The sequence below is a fragment of the Odontomachus brunneus genome, unplaced genomic scaffold, assembly GCF_010583005.1.
Source record: "Odontomachus brunneus isolate Ranch 3 - 2012 unplaced genomic scaffold, Obru_v1 Obru_scaffold_077, whole genome shotgun sequence".
NCBI lineage: Eukaryota > Metazoa > Arthropoda > Insecta > Hymenoptera > Formicidae > Odontomachus > Odontomachus brunneus.
In genome coordinates, this window is record NW_022639527.1 from 292,233 (window position 1) to 312,039 (window position 19,807).

The 19,807-nt window shown below is 37.0% G+C and overlaps 2 protein-coding genes across 8 annotated transcripts in view; one reads left to right on the forward strand and one right to left on the reverse strand.

The window, feature by feature from the left end:
- The first annotated feature begins 2,924 nt into the window (after positions 1–2,924).
- On the forward strand, positions 2,925–8,994 carry LOC116847420 (RNA-binding protein with serine-rich domain 1-B-like). Its single transcript, XM_032822402.1, has 6 exons — positions 2,925–3,098; positions 3,198–3,382; positions 3,476–3,604; positions 6,274–6,582; positions 6,823–7,070; positions 7,749–8,994. Coding segments are annotated over exons 2-6 (978 nt in total). The 5' UTR covers positions 2,925–3,098; positions 3,198–3,380; the 3' UTR covers positions 8,039–8,994.
- Positions 8,995–10,156: 1,162 nt separating this feature from the next.
- Positions 10,157–19,807, reverse strand: part of LOC116847418 (autism susceptibility gene 2 protein-like) — a 76,193-nt gene continuing 66,542 nt past the window's right edge. For 4 of the 7 annotated variants that reach the window (XM_032822397.1, XM_032822398.1, XM_032822396.1 and 1 more), the window contains 15 exons: positions 18,151–18,330; positions 17,943–18,056; positions 16,943–16,978; positions 16,804–16,830; positions 16,663–16,720; positions 16,305–16,504; positions 15,828–16,202; positions 15,492–15,730; positions 15,298–15,411; positions 14,979–15,202; positions 14,671–14,894; positions 14,403–14,564; positions 14,032–14,320; positions 13,775–13,913; positions 10,157–13,015 (listed from right to left, as the gene is read on the reverse strand). In XM_032822397.1, coding sequence (XP_032678288.1) covers positions 12,022–13,015; positions 13,775–13,913; positions 14,032–14,320; positions 14,403–14,564; positions 14,671–14,894; positions 14,979–15,202; positions 15,298–15,411; positions 15,492–15,730; positions 15,828–16,202; positions 16,305–16,504; positions 16,663–16,720; positions 16,804–16,830; positions 16,943–16,978; positions 17,943–18,056; positions 18,151–18,330 — 3,375 coding nt within the window. In that variant the 3' untranslated portion in view covers positions 10,157–12,021. The remainder of the gene's footprint in view (positions 13,016–13,774; positions 13,914–14,031; positions 14,321–14,402; positions 14,565–14,670; positions 14,895–14,978; positions 15,203–15,297; positions 15,412–15,491; positions 15,731–15,827; positions 16,203–16,304; positions 16,505–16,662; positions 16,721–16,803; positions 16,831–16,942; positions 16,979–17,942; positions 18,057–18,150; positions 18,331–19,807) is intronic. The other 3 variants (XM_032822401.1, XM_032822399.1, XM_032822400.1) reach the window with 3 other exon arrangements.

Here is a 19,807-nt window from a genome sequence, read left to right on the forward strand (position 1 = left end):
AAGGTTATTACGGAAAGCAGCATATTGATTGGCTGTCGCGCGAACTTTCGCTGCGCGGCAAGCATTACCGCGTCCTGTGTGCAGGAGCCATAATTGTCGTAAACACCCATTAAGATCTCTTATTTTTTTGAAAACATTCGTCGTAGCATATTCATTGACAAATAAAACAATTTGAAATTTTGTTGTACTATAATATTGTTTTAAGTTTATATAAATGTTCTTGCATTACATGTTTTGATTACAATAAACCATATTAACATTATTAAAATAGATTTTAAATCTATCTTGTTTTGTCATCAATATGTCCAATGGCATAATTTATTGTGGACTTACACCTGCACGAGTCATGTAAAAACAATACTTGCAAATAGGTTAAAACAGTGTGACTTTTTACTTTAGGATAATATTTAAAAAATATAATATATATTTTAATGGTTATATAACTTTAATTATTATATAACTTTAATTAAGAATAAATAAAATTTTATTAGAAAACAACACCAGATGATTTTATAATCAATAATACAATTTTACAAAATTATTATCTCGTGTATTTGTCACGGTATTGTTCTGCCTAACCCATTGCATGCAGTCGATAGACAGCATTAATGGCTCCTGCACACAGGACGCGGTAATGGTTGCAGCGCGGCAAAAGTTCGCGCGATAGCCAATCAATACGCTGCTTTCCGTAATAACCTTTTAGTTCTTACGGAGAAATAACATATTGATTGGCTGTTGCGCGAACTTCCGCCGCGCGGCAAGCATTACCGCGTCTTGTGTGCAGGAGCCATAAGTAGCTTTGGGTTGTCATGAATCACATAATAGTAGTAGATGGTGATGTCTGTAACTTATTTCTGCTCTAGGGAAATGACTCGGAGAGGTATTATCGGAAACACCCACGATAACGAGAGTAGAGCGAATGAGATCTGGAGTGCTTACGATAGTGAGTTCGGAGCGAGTGAGATCTGGATCCGGAGAAAGTAGTATATGTTCCCATCTACAACTAATATATTCAATGGCTACTCCTTTTACTCTTATTCGTCTCATGCCGCAAATGGAAACATCAAGGAATGGCATAGAAGCTTGAAGTAGCCACATATAAAATAATTTCAAATAATTGAACTGTGATATGTATTGACGATAGAATTTATTTAAAATTTATCTTATATAATTTATAATTCAATTCAATTGTTTATATTAAATATTGTTATTACTGAGGTAATATTTGACATATTATCTGTAGTCACATTAATTTTTTTATATATAAAAAAATTATATATAATTTATATTAAAAATTATATATAAAAAAAAATTAATGTGTGACCACAGATAATATACCAAACATTACCTCCTAGGCTGGGAGCATAGACTTTTGCATAACGCATAATGCATAAGAGAATCAACTAATCAGAGACCTTTATTTCCCTTTACAGGATAGAAATGAATGACTCTGATTGACTGATTTCCTTATGTGTTATACATTATGCGTTATGCAAAAGTCTATGCTCAGGCCCTTAGGGCTATCGCACACAAATTAACATAACTGCATATGCATAGCATAAGACCGTATGTACCAATAAGCATCGAGTATTAAGTCGCCATATTGGTGTTCGATGCTTAATATTCGATGCTCATTGGTCCATACAATCTTATGCTATGCATATGCAGTTATGTCAATTTGTGTGCGATAGCCCTTAAAGTTTAAAGCCAGGTTATAGACCGACACATAAGGAGAACTCGTCTCAAAGTTTCGGCCTAGTCGCCGTTACGATTAGATGTGTTCGGACAAGTTTGGATTTTTGGAACGTGCCTTGGAATCTCCCTAGTCTTTAATTCTTGTTAAAATTCTTTTAAATATACCTTGTTAAATATTAAACTTTATTTTCATATTAACTTGAAATGGTGTTGGGGGGATATATCTCCTGGCTACGTTTCAAAACTCTACTCGACGGGTAGAATAGCATTTAATTGATCAATAAGAGCAAAGATAACTAAGATTTCTTTATCATGATTGGACAATTAAATGTACTGTACCCGTCGAGTAGAGTTTTGAAACGCAGCTCTTAAGAATCCCCGTAACCATATACTGAAGGAAGGAAGAAAGGAAGGAAGGAAAGAAGGAAAAAACTCGTCTCGAAAAACAAATCCTCTAATTGGCTCATTGGCTGCATCCGACAACGATAGCGACATACGATTATTGTAGAACAGGCCTAATGGCTCTTGCACACAGGACGTGGTAATGCTTGCCGCGCGGCGGAAGTTCGTGCGACAGCCAATCAATATGCTGCTTTCCGTATTAACCTTCTAGCTCCTACGGAAAAACAACATATTGATTGGTTGTCGCGTAGACTTTCGCCGCGCGGCAACATTACTGCGTCCTGTGTGCAGAAGCAATAAGGGTGCGTTTCCACTTATGGTTCTTGCACACAGAACGCGGTAATGCTTACCGCGCGGCGGAAGTCTGTGCAACAGCTAATCAATATGTTGTTTTTCCGTAAGAGCTAGAAGGTTAATACGGAAAGCAGCATATTGATTGGCTGTCGCGCGAACTTTCGCTGCGTGGCAAGCATTACCGCGTCCTGTGTGCAAGAGCCATTAGCGCGTCACGCGTCGCGTCGTCGAGTTAAGCCAATTAAATCGTCCCATTTTATTGCGTAACTTTACGCCGAATAAAATGGGACGATTTGATTGGCTTAATTTGCACGACGCGACGCGTGACGCGCTAAGTGGGAACTCAGTCTTAAGTTGATATTTCATGTGTCGTACAACAAGCTTTTTGGATATGTTTATTGGTTAGCAAATAGAGTATTTCTAGGTTCTCTATTCGTCAACCAATGAACGTCGACAAAAGTTTGTCGTACGACACATGTAATATCAACCTTAGGGCTTCATATATAAATTACAGTATATGTAACGTGAACTATAGGATTTTCATATGCGTATCTCATTCTGAATCGCTACTCTGTTATGTCAATTTGTGTGTGAGACCCTTAAGCTGTAGTGCGAAAGTTGCTTAGTGCAAAAGCTTTGTTAGACATAGTCTTGATAATATCCTACCATGTAATTTATGGTAATTAGATGATTTTTCATGGATCGATGTAAGTTTTTACAAGCGTCAAGTGTGTTTATCCTAAGAATGATATCGTAGCACGCTGCATAATATATAATTTCTTGATTGTAAATTGTTTTGCAACCAGTGTAATTCAGTACATGTGCAAGTGGTTTACCATGCGCCGCTAGGAGTGCTGTCGCGCGGCTTCGTATCCCGGCAATCCGCCATTATAGGCGTTGTGTGCGGCGTGTAGTTTCCTCATCGATTTATCTTAACAGTTTTTAAGTACTATTTGAGAGCCGTCTAGTAAATCTAGTCGTTGCTAATTATGTAAGTCATTTCTTTGTCGCATCATTAACGTCAGTCGTTTAAATGTCGCTTCAATTTTTCACGTTTTGCCTCTGCCGCTGCTTATGTTTTCAGGGCTCGAAGCCGCAAGGATAGTACGGGCAAAAGCGATTCTGAAGCTACAGATAAGGAAAACAAGAAGGAAAGAGGTAGAGAACGGGAACGCAAAAAGAGAGCGGCTTCTTCATCTAGCAGTGGCAGCAGGTGAGTGAATAAAAATATAAATTAGATTTTATTTTCGATAAATGTCTTACTATATTGTATTTACACATTTTTATCCCCCCCTACACACACACACACATACACACACACGTATACAAGATGATTTTAATAATTGAGTAGCTAGGTTATAGTTTTTTTAAAACTAGAATGTACGATTTCATATTTTCTGAAATGTTAATCAACATGCTTTAGACGATTCAGTTCATTGCATGAATCATTATTGTGTACTAGATAATAAATGTAGTAAATTGAGTTGCCTATGTGACAATGTCATAATAGAAGGCATGAAGTCATGAATTGTGTGATTCTAACTTAATTCAAGATAGAAAAAAGTGCAAGTGCATTGGTGCATTGTTTGAAAAAAATATAATCATAGAATGATACATTATATTAAAAAGTGAAAGATTCTTCTTTACTATATTTTCCTATATTGACTTATACAAATATAATTGAGATGTCTAGTAAACAAAGAACATTTACAACAATATTTTGAAATATTTTATTGATTTTATGTGTATTTTAAACATTTTAGTTTAATATTTTAAATATTAAGGCTGGTTTGCAATTGAAAAAGTAATAGCAACAATGTTACTAGCAAAAACTAATAATAAAAATATTTTTAACAAAACTATTTTCCAGAAAACAATTTAAATCTAGTTTCACAACTTACTTTAACTGAAATTTAACTCGTTAAAGTTCCAAGCAAATTTGCATGATCACATATTGTATATTTATAAGGAAATTTATCACTCATGATCTGTATAGTAAAAAGATGCCTTTTATATCAGACATATTTTACATGAGATTAGTCAATTTCCTTGTGTATATGGATAATATGATTGTGCAAGTTTATCTTGCATGGGTCTTTAATAAGTTAAATTCTGATTAAAGTTATAATTGGTTAAAAATGGAACTAAACCTCACTAAATGTTTCTAACAAAATATACTTTTAATAATGTGAAATATACAAATGCCACTGAATAAGTTAGAAAGTTTATTTTTTGCTACTTATTTTTATTATAAAATTGCTAATAGTAAGGTTATTAGCAAAAAATCTAAAATATTTTCGACAAAGTTGAAGAACTTTGATTGGTTAACTTATATTAAAAAATATGCTATATACAAATATAATTTTTATAGTACAATCAAGGTAAAAATTTTGTTATGAACAATGTTGCTAACATATATCTAGTTTAATTTTTCTGTTAATAACATTTGCTTTTGACATACTTTTATCTATACTACCACTGATGAATTGCAGAAATAATATTTTTCAATGTTGGTGATTAAGCTATCAGTATATTACCAACATAAATAACTGTTGTCAATAAACTTGTTTTCTGCAAAATGTTGAAAATGTTATTAATATTTTTTATTCTATAATAACAAAGTTAATTGCAAAATATAAATTGTTTTATAACTTATTGGAAACATTTGTTTTCAGCAATTTTGAATGAATTTGATTGAACAATCTAAAATTGTTAATAACATTATTAGAAACACACAGTATTGACAGTGTTACTGCTGGTGTAAACCAGCTTTTATACACTGTTGAATATTGTTGTAATAATATTCTATAATATTGTTGTAATAATATTCTATAATATTGTTGTAATAATATTCTATAATATTGTTGTAATAATATTCTATAATATTGTTGTAATAATATTCTATAATATTGTTGTAATAATATTCTATAATATTGTTGTAATAATATTCTATAATATTGTTGTAATAATATTCTATAATATTGTTGTAATAATATTCTATAATATTGTTGTAATAATATTCTATAATATTGTTGTAATAATATTCTATAATATTGTTGTAATAATATTCTATAATATTGTTGTAATAATATTCTATAATATTGTTGTAATAATATTCTATAATATTGTTGTAATAATATTCTATAATATTGTTGTAATAATATTCTATAATATTGTTGTAATAATATTCTATAATATTGTTGTAATAATATTCTATAATATTGTTGTAATAATATTCTATAATATTGTTGTAATAATATTCTATAATATTGTTGTAATAATATTCTATAATATTGTTGTAATAATATTCTATAATATTGTTGTAATAATATTCTATAATATTGTTGTAATAATATTCTATAATATTGTTGTAATAATATTCTATAATATTGTTGTAATAATATTCTATAATATTGTTGTAATAATATTCTATAATATTGTTGTAATAATATTCTATAATATTGTTGTAATAATATTCTATAATATTGTTGTAATAATATTCTATAATATTGTTGTAATAATATTCTATAATATTGTTGTAATAATATTCTATAATATTGTATTACAAATTTTTTGTTTAATGGAGATCATTAAAATCATAATATATATACAGGTTGTTTAACACAAGACGCACTAACGCATGTGTCTTGACAATTTTTGATGAGATTGTGTCTACAGAACTCGTCCTATAGCATCGCGCGCACTGATGCGTTAAACTTCTTACATTAATATCTCGAAATTTTGTTATTGTTTAAAAAATGATGAGTTTTTTTAGCTCAGTTTAAACACATATACGTTGGTGCGTTTTAATCAGATATCTTGTATACACACAGTATATATGTACAAGATTTTATATATATGAGTGAAATATTTGCTTTATAGTACATCAGACAGCAGTTCCGGATCATCAAGTTCTAGCAGTGGAAGTAGTTCCAGATCAAGCTCCACTTCCAGTAGTTCGTCTACCAGTTCAGGTAGCTCTTCGGGTAGTTCCAGAGACAGGGGACGAAAACGTAGTCGTAGCAAAAGTGTTGATGCATCCAGAAGACATGAAAACAAAGAAAAGGAAAGAGATAAAGAAAGAGAAAGGGAGCGGGATAGAGATAGAGACAGAGAACGAGACAGAGAGAAGGAAAAGAAAAAGGGTAGCAATTCTGTTCCTGACAAACCCAAACCCAAAGGACGTTCTAGGTATTCATTATATCCATTTGTAAGCTTGTAATTCTTGATCTTTTCAAGTTACTGGAACAATCTTGCTAACTTTTCTGTATTAACACGTTTTGTGTCTTATAAAATATATTTATAAAATTGCTAATTATTATTAAAGAGGGGCAATATGCAAAAACTATAAAATTAATGCGATACAGAACATATTAATAAACGATACTTAATTTTCCGCCAATAATGGTGACCATTAACAAAATTTTGCAGATCTCCTTCTCCGCGTAGAAAGCGCAGAGAGCGCTCGCCAATTCCTAGACCGACAAAAATACATATCGGGCATTTAACACGAAACGTCACGAAGGAGCACGTCACAGAAATATTTTCGGCGTACGGCCAAATAAAAATGGTGGACTTCACGATGGACAAACTTCATCCGAATCAGGGAAGGGGATTCGCCTATGTTGAATTCGAGACTGCGGACGAGGCTGAAAATGCCATGAAACACATGGACGGCGGTAAGTGCGCTTTATATCAATATCTTGAATTGTTTTAAGGCTCCTGGCTAGTCACTGTGGCCATATTGGTTGATGTCAGAAGCGAGAAATTGCACACCTAATTTGCGTCCGAATCATTGCTAGATAAAAAGATTAACAAAATGACACTTGCAATGGATCCTATACACTTAAATAATTTTTACAACACTGCAAAATATACGTGTGGAAATCGGTTTATCTTGACAGAAGATCAGCTGTAAGACTCGGTGCGGAATATGATAAAATAAATACTATTATACTTAAAATATTCTAAAAAGCACAGTATCCGGACAATATTCACACTTCCGCAATTATGTTATGTGATATGTAAACACTACAGTCAGTAATAACGCCATGATTCGGATGGAAAAATTTAGGTGGCTGTTACATACACATACATATATATATATATATATATATATATATATATATATATATGTGTGTGTGTGTGTGTGTATGTGTATGTATGTAACAGCCACCTAAATTTTTCCATCCGATATATATATATATATATATATAATTCGCTTATATATACGATGAACGAAGTTTTTATTCCTATCACTGATAGCTGTATCGCCACCGTCAACATGGACTTTTCGCTTGACTAGCAGGGAGCCTTAATAATCTCGACTTACTAACGTGTCGATGAATTTTACACAGGGCAAATAGACGGCCAGGAAATCACAGCCGCGCCAGTATTATTGCCGAAACCGCGACCATTGCCGATGCGACGTATGTCACCTGGTATGGGTAGACGCGCGCCTCCACGATGGATGGGTGGTGGCAGGAACACACCGCCACGTTATCGCAGACGTTCACCGCCAATGAATCGTCGCAGAAGTCCTCGACCACCTCGACGCAGAATAAGGACACGATCGCGAAGTCCACAAGGGAATCCACGTCATCGACACCGCCGTTACACGAGATCCAGCTCGAGCAGCTCGCGATAATGTGTTAGTTGCTTTGTAAATAAGAGACATTGAATATAACGATTGCATGTGATCATCATGCATCAATTGGAGGTCGATCGTACATTTCGGAATAGTGAGAATTACAAAAAAAAAAAAAAAAATTCGAAAAACGGTGTTTTCTTCCTTATAATCGGATCTTAAATACAAAATCTGACGATAAGTACCGTCCTTAGAATTTAATTTTGTAATTCTTATTATATTCTGAAATATCTCCTCCTCCCAATCGCCTCCTTGTTTACATGTCTATGTGAAGAAAACATAATAATTTTGTCTAAATAGTCGATATGTATTTGCACAGGAATATGACTATGGTTTCGTTAATAAACATCAATATTTTTTATGTTCTTGTCAATACAAATGAAATTATTTACAAGTTGATAAGTACTTGAAAAATATAATTTCACGAGACTTAAAAATTGTCTACGATACACTGGCAGTTATGTTTTAAAGTAGCATTAATCTGTCTAAATTGATCATGTATTTATTTCCTTTGCGACAACTCATGAAAAATGAAAAAATTTTATCGTACTCGTGAATATAACTTTGCTTCTCACGAGATTGCGCGAAAGAAATAGATATTTGATCGATTTACAGACTAGTGCTATGACCTTAAAACTGCGACCGCATTATAGAAGATTTCTTAATGATACAGCATTTCGTGATCGATGACTTTTTACAAAAAGAAAATATATTGTTATAAGGTATCTTTCACTGCCGTAAGATGTATGGAGAATATCGCACGCGATAGAAAATTAATTTTTCAAGTTACTAACAAATTATTCAAGACTGCTAAAATGTGCTAAAATTTAATTATGAGATAGTAGGTCGAACTTTTTGTACAACTTTTTGATTAAGGCTCCTGGTTTTTTGCTGCGGAACCCTAAATTGATGATGTCAGAAGCGAGAAAATAAATACAAAACATTTTTGCAAAATACATTGAAATAAAAATATGTATCCATAAAATAACACTTGCAATTGATCGAGCAGATTTGTAAAATATTCCGAGCACTTTTCTTTTGTTCAAACAATCAATAAATGCCTGCAAAGAAAACTGCTTTGCAAATGTTGTAAAATTTGAACTGATTGGTGCATGCTATTATATACAACAAAGATTAAAATAAAATTGACAAATTTTACAACAGTTACAAAGTAGCTTTCTCTGCTGCACACCCAATAACTGTATAATTAATAAAATATAACCCTCCTTTTTAACTTCTTTTTATGATTTTGTCACATTAATTTTATGACTATTACTAGCTCGAAAAAGAAAAGAATTTTACAGATCGATTGTGTCATTTTGTGAATGTATTTTATTTTAACGTATTTGCAAGAATTTTGAGCATATATTTTCTTGCTCTTCTGATGTCACAAATCAAAACAGCTGCGGCGAACAAACAAGAGCTTCAAATATTAACAAATTAAGACTGTTTGGTACTCGCATCGTCTATCTCTTTCATGACATTAGAAGCGAGGAAAAGCATGTTAAAATTCTTGTAAAATACATTAAAATGAAAAAATATATTGGTAAAGCGACACTTGCAATCGATCGTAAATCTGTAAAATAGTCCAGATACTTTCCTTTTGCTCTAATAATCAATAACTTACCATAAATAAACGTGATAGAATCATGTGAAAAATAAGTTAAAAAGATGTATTGCATGTTACGATAATCAGTGGCAAATTATTGATTAGCAAAAATTGATTATAGCAAAAGAGAAGTGTTCGGACTATTTTATAAATTTGCTCGATCGATTGTAAATGTTATCTTACGGATATATTTTTTTATTTCAATATATTTCGTAAGAATTTTTAGCATAAGTTTCCTCGCTTTTGATGTTATTAGAAAGAATTGAACGATGTGAGTACCCAGCAGTTTTAAATATAACTCTTGAAAATGACAAATATTATTCACAATGTTACATGGGAATATTGACAATCTAAATAAAAAATTGAATCAATGAAATTTAAAAGAGATAATGCTTTATTGGCTAGTTTGCAATGGTTTTACGGCATTTTTCCCTTTCTCTTTTTAGGACGAGTATCACTCGTGTATTTGTATATAGTTTTGGATTGGTGAAGATACTGAAACAACAAGATTGATAGAAACTATGATTATTATATCACCTTTTACAAAGAATCAATTTTAGAAAAAACCTATTCACACAAAATCTTCTTTTATACTTCATGATATCTACAAGAACAGAATCATTGCATCACATTGCAACTTTGCATCGATGAAAAATATCTACAATTTTTAAATTGCGTATAGTCGTTAATTATATAATATACAGCTTTACCATAATTTTATAGTATAAACAAAACAGCATGGGAACCTGATCATTCTGAAAAGTCCAGTTTTTCCTTTGAGGCACCAGGGATATCGAATGTAACCTGGTCCATGGCACACATTTTTTTGAGAGATCTCACATTGGCTCTCTGGTAACACAACGACGCATATGGCTGAGAATCGAGAGGATGGTTTAAAAAAAAAAAAAACAAAATTTATATAAATTTTTACATAAGATGACAATACAAAATGAAAAAAGGAAGAAAAATAGATTTCGAATTTATTAACGCGTACGCACAGACAAATTTATATAAATGTTATTACTGATTGATTATTCAAGGAAACAGCAACGATACTTCCTATATCTTGTATATAATTTTACATTAAAAATGTCATCTATTTGAATATCGTTCCTATTTCCTTGACAATCATGATGTATGAATGTTGTATATAAACACAACGCTTGTAATTGAAAAATTCTAGTGACTTTATATCCAATAAATGTTAAGACTGTTTGTCTGTGCACATTGTACGGAATAATTTGATTGAAGCACTTTGGCACGGACAAACTGCTGTCATATTAAGCGTCATCCTGTTTTTTTTTTTTTTTTCCGAAAAAGGATATCCTAATCGTCGTTACTTGTTTTTTTTCGGGATAGTTTGATTTCTTTATTTGCACCTATTAATTAACTCTGTCATGATTTTACGATACGAAATTAATTAATTCGCTACTTCTGAATCAATTTCTTTTTTTTTTGTATCACAGGAAAGCACCGGAGTGCTGCTGTAGCCAGCATGCAAATGAAAGAAGCATGTGCTGCCGAAAGCCAAAGACACTTTTTTCACGTATGCCCTCTCCTTCCTCTCCATTTTTTTTCTATAGTATCTAATATACAAATTAAAATCTAAGTGAAATTTTTTTACATGCAATCTTTCTTTTTATATTACATCAATTAAATTAGAGCTCTTTTACGACAGCTTCCATGCGCCCGTAGTAGAGATTCATGTTTATTATAATATATGTCGCAATAAATAAATAAAATAATTAAATAAATTTTCGAATAATGATAGAGATCCACACTTAACTCTTTTTCGCCTAACCTGAATTTGTTTTTTTTTCTTCTTTTACACATCTTAGCCATCTCGCCTCGCATTCTACAGTAACTATAATATTACACACGATACCTTTCTTTTTTTTTAACTATACGCATAGTTATATTATCGTAATAATTAGAGTTCGTTACCACTATAGACAGTCAGATCACCGAAACTGCAGAAAATCACATAACCCTCAGTGTTATTATTTGTGATACATCATCAACGATGCCTCCGTAGTTACTTCGTGAACCCATTGTCATTAGTAAACCGCTGGTACCGATGGAATACCAGCGTCGTTTAATCAAGGCATCTTCGTTATACACGTCTCGTTTCCGTAGAAGTCCTACGCGTAGTGTTTTTATCCTCGATAACTATAAATATTACATAATATCTATATACAATTTCTTCTTTTAAATAATGCTTCATCTCTGTTAGCAAAATATCAGCACCGGGTTCTGAGCGTTACTGAGGGAAGGAGAAAGGTAGGGCTGTGGGTAACAAGGAGGATGGTGCTCAGAATGTCGGTCCGTCGGTGCGTTCGCTCGTCGAAACCGAGGACGCGGCGGGTAGGATGTATCATCGGGACTGCGACGCGTCCTCTTTCTTGTGGATATCCGCATGCATGAGGGCGTTCTCCAGCTGACGCGCCGGCACTCCTGGACCAGGTCCCGCTCTATGATGCATGTGCAGGTTGCTGAGAGGATTTGGACTGGGGTCCTTACTCCTAAGCGAGTTTACGGGCGCGGGAGGATAGCCAGCAGCGTAGAGCTTCGCTCTTTCTTCCTCTTCCGCGCGGAACGCCGCCATCAACGGGTTGTACCGTAACTGCTGAAGCGGATCGTATCGATAATCCCTAAAGGGATCGCCCGGCCAAGGTGGTCCCGGTTGACCAGTGGGTGCGGATGGCGGCGGGAAGTGTTGCATCGAATGAGCGCTCAAAGGTAGCATGCTACGCGGTATGGAATGCGAAGTTGGCATACTGTGCGGATGCCTGGTAAGATAAGCATGCGGGTGTGAATGGTGGTATCTCGGATCAGGCAGTGGATTCGGTCCAGGTCCCGGCGCGGTACCCGCCGTACCAGGCCCGGGTCCTGGTGGTCTCGGAAGCATTACAACTTCGTCGTCTTTACTGCGTGGCTCTTCTTTCACGCGCACTTCTCCGGTGTCCAAAGGTGTCGAGCCGTTCCTAAGTGGCGAGCGTTCTCGGGGTACGAGTTGTCGGTTTTGATGAAGCAATCTCTCGCGTTCCATCTCGCGTCTCTCCATCTCACGGCGCTCCTTATCTCGCCTTTCTCGCTCCCGCTCAGCGGCTTCTTGCTGTTTCCTTTTCTCCTCCTTCTCGCGTTCCCTCCTTTCTCTTTCGCGTTGCTCTTCTCTCTCCCGCTCACGTTCACGTCTGATACGCTCCCGTTCTCGTTCGCGCTCGCGCTCACGTTCGCGTTCTCTCTCGCGTTCGCGCTCACGTTCCCGTTCCTCCAGTTCAGCGCGTCTGTCTATCGCTGGAGGTTCCGGTTTCAGGCCCCACGAAACAGTAGTCGGCGGAGGAAATCCGGTAGTAGCCCGTTGCAATCTAAAATCGTTGATGTATATTCATTACTGGATTTCTATTTGCTAAAGAAACAGAAGTCGGAACCAAAGATCGAAGGAAATTTTATTTTTTTATCAAGTTGCTTGTCAGATTCGACATCGGTGAAGAAAATCATATTTGCTACTTGCTGAAGAAAGTTGTCATCAAACTTTAGGAATATGTATATAGTATATTCATCAAGACACTTAAAAACATGATATCCAAGTGATTTTTTCAAAGTTATTAGATGTTTTTATTTTTAAAATATTTTTGTTTCATGGGAAGTAAATTGAAACTAAGTTTCATGGAGAGTGGATTGAAATGTCTGTAGAATTGTTGCTTTGTCTACTAGATTTCAATCTGTTGGATTTTTATTTGTGCAAATATTTAAAAAGGTATAGTATATAGTACACCAATTATTTCATTCGATAAATTGAGATACCGAATTAAAAACTATTATCAAAAAATAAGAGAAAAATTGAGAATCTTTAAACGTGTGATTTCTATGAGGAAAAGTACCGAAATGTGTGTTGAAATAAACGAAAGACATATTTTGAATATGTAGATTAAGATATTATTTTACTGATAAAAATGTTTTATAACTTCGAAACAAATTTTTTATTTATTTTATTCAGATTTTGTTTTTATGAGTGCTATGTGCTTTTGAAGTTTTGCAGTAATTTTTTTCGACATTCTGTTTATAAAAAATAAAATGCGATAACAATTCTACATATTTAACATATAATTAATGATTCTACATACCCTCGCCATGGGTCGTGTACTGCACCGAGTCCACTTAAAGGTGGCATTTCTCTTGGCGGGAAAGTAGAAAGGCCCGGGAAATTGGGATTTGTGCCGAATGTCGCCGAGGAATACCTCGCGAACGGCGATATTCCTGTTCCTGCAATACCAAATCATAATTGACATTCTGATGCACGTTGGTGCAGACATTATAATGCAGTCCGTTCGATCAAAGGAACATGAACGTGCATATGTGAATAAATGTGAAACTCTGTTACCTCTATTACCTAAATGTGAGGCTGGTGTAGACAGAAAACCAACGGGATGAGGTGGAGGTGGTGCAGGATGAGTGGGTGGCATGTTAGTGGGGAATGGAGGTGCCATTGTTGGTGCTCCAAGTCCAAGACCACCGCCTGGTCCCCCTGCATAAAGATGGCCTGGTGGTCTTAATAACTCAGTTTTGGTACTAACGACACTTCCTGCTTTAGCTTCAGCCTGTTGCTTCTGCTGATGGTGATATATTTCCCACGCAATACGTACGTGCATCGCATTCCATTTTCCACTTTTCTGCAGTAAGAAAATATCGATCGTTTAAAGATGAAAGAAAAAAAACAAATACTAGAATTATTATCTTCGTGCGCAAATATACCTTTGGCGCAAATGTAGTTAGATGATTAGGTTGCACAAAAGGCGTTGACGGTGGAATTCCAGGATGAAGAAGGCCAGTGTTGAAACCCGAATAACCCGAGAGGTTTAAGTTCGCACGAAAAAATTGCGATTCGACTCCTCCCAGCTTCGGGATGTCCTTAAACTATAAAGAAAGAGAAGATTATGATCTAGTTTGTGTCACATATGCATGCTAAGGGTAGCACTCGATATACTTCAAACAACAAGATAATAATTAAATTGCTCCTTACAATTGGAGGAGGAAAAAGAGACGTCGCTGCAGCCGCAGGCAACAATGGCGTCGTGTGTTGATGCACGTGCGTGTGCTGATGCTGATGATGATGCATCTCTGTGCGAAGATACGCTGGTGGACCCAAATTACTAACTCCGACATTTCTGTCCTGGGACGCCAAGAATCTGTTATCGAGTTCTCTCCTGAGAATATCCGCCTGACCTGCAACATGCGTCACTCCTTCTTTTGATTAGCGCATTTATTATCTGTTCATATACAAATAGATTAGTAAAGTAGCAGAAGAGAGAAAGAGAGATATAGACTTACTTGTCTGGAAAAGTGATTCCGCGGAAAACGGATTGGGATTGGTCGTTGGTGGTGGAAGCGAAGGCAGTGTTGTTGTGTGCGGACTGGAACTGGACACGGGTGGTGGCAATGGTGCTGCAAACATCGGCGGCGGGAACGAGTGTATGCTGAGTGGTACTGGTGGCGGAGTCGGCCTCGGAACAGACGTAGCCGTCGCCGGAGATAACTGGGAAGCTGTGTTGCTGCTGTATTTTTTTTCAACATTAAAAAATATTCTTCATTATTTTTAAAGCGCCATTTTCAGATGTCGAGCAAAGTCACACATATGCTGGCTTCGTACCTAATCCAACCTTGTGGCTTGGTATACGCAGGTAGACTAGAATTAGCTGGAGAGGAGGTGTTTGGCACACTAACAGGCGTTATGCTGCCCCGGCTTAGGCTGCTCACGGTGCTACTGTAATAGGCATTACAATATAAAGACTCGCTGCTAATCACATAGAATCCGGCTATCGGAAGATGAGATGATTGGGATACCTATAACTATCTCTCTCCCGATTAGGACTGTGTCCACGCGGCGAGTTGTTGTTTCGTCCAGACAGACTGCAGGCCACCATGTCTCGATGAGCGATAGAATTCGCCGTGGTAACTGTGTTAGTTATGGTAGATACACATGTTGTAGTGGCAGCGCTCAACGGAGTATTATTGTGACCGGTAAGATTGTTCCCTATGGTCTGTTTGCTTATATTGGTACAAGGAGAAGCTCTACTTCCTCTCTGAAACGCAATTATCACTCTCGCTAGTGTCGCTCGCAAAAACGAGCGTAATTGGGCGCGTCAACGACAATGTCAATGCGATAAGCAAGTAACTTACCACGTCCGCGCGTGACGAAGCAGAATGTGAAGGGGATGGTACCGCCGGGGGAAGGTACGGGCTGTGATTTAAAGCGGTGTAGGGGGTGTAGAGCGGCGGATACGACGGCTGTGTTTGCGGATACGCGGCTATAGGAATGGGTGGCGGATAACTCGTGGTAGCTGCTCCGTTCGATGGTGCTGCCGGAGTGACACCTAGACTGGCTACCGCTGGACTAGTTGTATGACTCGACGAGACGAGGGGCACATTAGGTGGATGCAACGCAGGTATCGTAGTATGCGGTTGCTGGGACAAAGAGGGTGGTGACAGGGCGGGGGAAGCTGGCCGCTGCTGCGGAGCTATTGCACGTGGGTTCGCTGCCAAGGGACTAGTCATCTGAAACAGTATATTATCAACGAGCGTTAATCCCCACCTACGTGGTGTATGCATGTATGCGCAAGGAGTAGAGTGACTTTTTGCGACGTAAGGGTCACTTACAGGTGGTTGGGATATGTGTGGAGGCAACGTGGGGCTGGGAGGACTCGGCGCTGTTGGAACTGGTGCAGACGCAGACACAGGAGGTGGTATAGGTGCCGGAGCATCCGTTGCTGGGTTAGAAATTTGTCCACCCGTATCCGGTGGAGATCCGCCTGCTCCGTTTGGTGGCAAAACGTGTGGCGAAGAAGACGGCAACTCGTCTAATAAGAAACAAAAAAAAGAACTTGTCATTACAAGATAAGCGGGTTATCTCGTGCGCAAATAATGATAATAATATTAATGTTTTCGGAAAACAAACTGCTGTTCGTTTGAACTTTTGTGCAATCGGTCGTATTCTATTTTTAAAATCATCACTCACATTTACGTAGAGGTGGTGGGGTAGAAGATTCAAAGAGTATCGATTCGGCATCCGAGCCCTGTTACATAAAAATCAAATTATTAGAGGTAATCGATTATTCGTTTTTATATGGCGTAACAAGATATCTCGAGATGTACGAACCTTATCGTCTTCTCCTTCACTATCACACTGAAACAAAGAAATAACAATAATCTGGTTAATATCATGCTTATCACAATTATAATATTCAAATCAATGTAAAATTCTTTAAATTGTTGTGGATTCAATAGAAGATACTTACGATATAACCTTTACCCGAACTGCAATGACTGCTAGCCTATAATACAAAAGCATATTGGTTAGTAGAGGTCTATAAATAACTAATTTACTTTGTAGTGTTAGCGTTATTTTTTACTCTAAAAAATTATCTGCCCATTGGAATATCAAATATATTCTGCATTCTTGCAAACAACATAATGCCTTTGGTTATACTTGATTCCAAAGGAACTTTGTCCATTTTTATATAGATTTTGGGCTATGGGTATAAAGATGAGTCATATATAGAATTATAGGACATGAATAGGAAGAGAAAATTCAAATCTTATAACTGCCAATGGTTGAAACACTAGTTAGGATCTTATCAATGTGATATATATTCATTTTGCCTATGCTCTTTTGCAGGATGCTTTCAATCAACTAATGGGTTTTTAATCTACAGTTGAAGATTATTTCTAGATTTGTCTTTTCAGCCTTCCTCCATTCTAAAATTTATTTTTGCATATAAGACATCTTCTCGTGGTGAGAATGATAACAACAATATACAATAATTTTTAAAAGCTACACAATACAGTCTAGCCATGTTAATGAAATTATGTTTACAGTATTATGTTTACATTGTAGGAGAAGGTAAAGGGAAAGTTGCTGTCAAAGAATATTTATTTTGCATTTGTAAGAATAATGGTATAAGTATTGTGGGTTGCTGTATCCAAGCCATGTCACTTATTTCTATCTATCTAAGATCTAAAATATGTTAAATATCTTGTTGAGGACATACAGATACTTTCTGAAAGTGTTAGTGACATGTTTTTCAACTTTGATAGCTCTGACGACAAGCTACTGAACGAATAGTGTGATATCTTTAAAAGATCACAACTGCTTTTTACAAAGATTCGAGGATCTAAAAAACTATTTCTCATATTTCTATTATCACATAAATATTTCATATAATTCATGACTACTCGTCATAGCCCAAAATGAGCAAAGTTCTCGACACAATTGCACAAATCAACACAGGAACTTACATCGCTGAGATGGTCCCTGGAACTGTCTGCGTCCTGGCTATCCCTAGGTATACCAGGGCCATGCAATTGTTCAGACGCTCTGCCACTATCGTCGCTTGTACCTGCATCTAGGCCCTGTGAAATGAAACCAAGACATTATTGCTATGCACTGTTCCTCATTGCTTGACATCAACCATCCATTTGAGGCACAAACTGAGATCACTGTTACCTGGTTTAGCGTCGAGGGTGTCAGTATGGAATTATGCGTGTAATGGTTGTGCTTGAAATTGTTTTTGATGTGGTGCTCGCTATGCCTGTTGTTCTGTCCTGTATCCACCTTTGGCTTCTCCTCCACTATCGATAGCAATGTGTGCAGTTTCTTATTTTTACCGGCTAACTTTATTGCACTCTGCAAACAGAAGAAGAAACAGAGAATGAGACACACGCTTCACAGATACATTTTATACACACAAGTCTCATGTTATCAATTCTAGTGTTTAGTTCACACTGTGTATAAGAGACATTAAGGACACACATGTATATAATAATTTGCAGCTGCAACAACTGTGTTCACCATCACAATTTTCTATTCTGTGAAAATCTTTATTCCAAATATCACATCATTGTTCCCATCATAAAAAAAAAAATAAGGCAAAAATATAAATATCTAGACATATACTTAATTCTAAACATTCTTATTGTTTTGATCTTTATATAAATACGAATATTTTTAAACTTTCAACATGGAATTCTATGTTGAACATAGATACATATAAATAATAAAGTATATATATTCAATATATGTACATGCATTGAAAAAATATATATATATATTGCATGCCGAAAGTTCAAGTATTCATATTTAAAAGCCAAAACAATGAGAATGTTCAGATTTAAGTACGTGTCCAGACATCGATACTTGTACCTTGTTGACCTATACCAGAAATCGGCGTCACTTATCGGTTTCTTATCGCATTTAAAGAGCGCTGTTTTGACATCGACCATGTCCCGAACGAACGTCTACGAGTATATATACGCGAAAGAGCGTATACCCACCTGCGCTCGCGACACAAGTGCGAAGCGTCGGCGCTATCGAATTTCCCGAAGTCGCTGGTATCTCGCTCGCGAATCCGCGGGTGTCGAGTTTCATTCTTCGCGCCCGCGCGATTCTACTCTAATGCACGGTGACGATGACACCGACTACGTCGTCGCCGAGCGCCATGCTCTCTCCCCGGATTCCACGGTCGAGATCTCTCGCTCGTATCGCGCACGCACCGAACAAGAACGCACTTGACACGTATGCTGTAAACACACACTGGCGCGGCGAGCCGACGAAGGGACGGTGCGCGTTCCTTCGCGAAAAATAGCTGACGACCGCAGCGACGAAGTAGGCGATGTTCGACGACGTGCAGTGGCAGCAACCGAGACGGCGGACCGGAGGAGCAGGAGGAGGAGGTGAGTCCGCAACGAACGAGCAAACGAATGGACGGACGAAGCGAAACTTTCACGCTGTTGCGCGCGGCCGGCGGAAAAAGCTGTACGCGGTCGGCGGCGGTGAGTGAACGCCTCCTTCTCCGTCGGCGCCTTTAAGCAGCCGCGATGCCAGTGCACATATTTCCGAACGCACTCTGCGCGCTCTCTTTCTCTTCTCTCTCCTTTTTTCTGTGGTCGCGAGCGGAGAGATACCGGCGATACCCCGGTATCGCCGATCTCGCGCCGTACGACTCTCCTCCGCCGACGACGACGACGAATCGCGAGCGCGGCGAACTGATCTCTCGCGAACGCACGGCGTGGGATAATCCTAGCCGCGGACGGGCGTTCGCAAGATGACAGAGGGATTTCGCAGCAGGCACCCGTGTCTCGTGTGCGCGATGCAGCACGGGAGT

What these genes read in the sequence shown, in the direction of transcription:
- LOC116847420 (XM_032822402.1), top strand. An exon ending in AAACCCAAAGGACGTTCTAG is followed by an intron (nt 6,583 to 6,822) that starts GTATTCATTATA and finishes AAAATTTTGCAG; the next exon opens with ATCTCCTTCTCCGCGTAGAA. An exon ending in CATGAAACACATGGACGGCG is followed by an intron (nt 7,071 to 7,748) that starts GTAAGTGCGCTT and finishes AATTTTACACAG; the next exon opens with GGCAAATAGACGGCCAGGAA.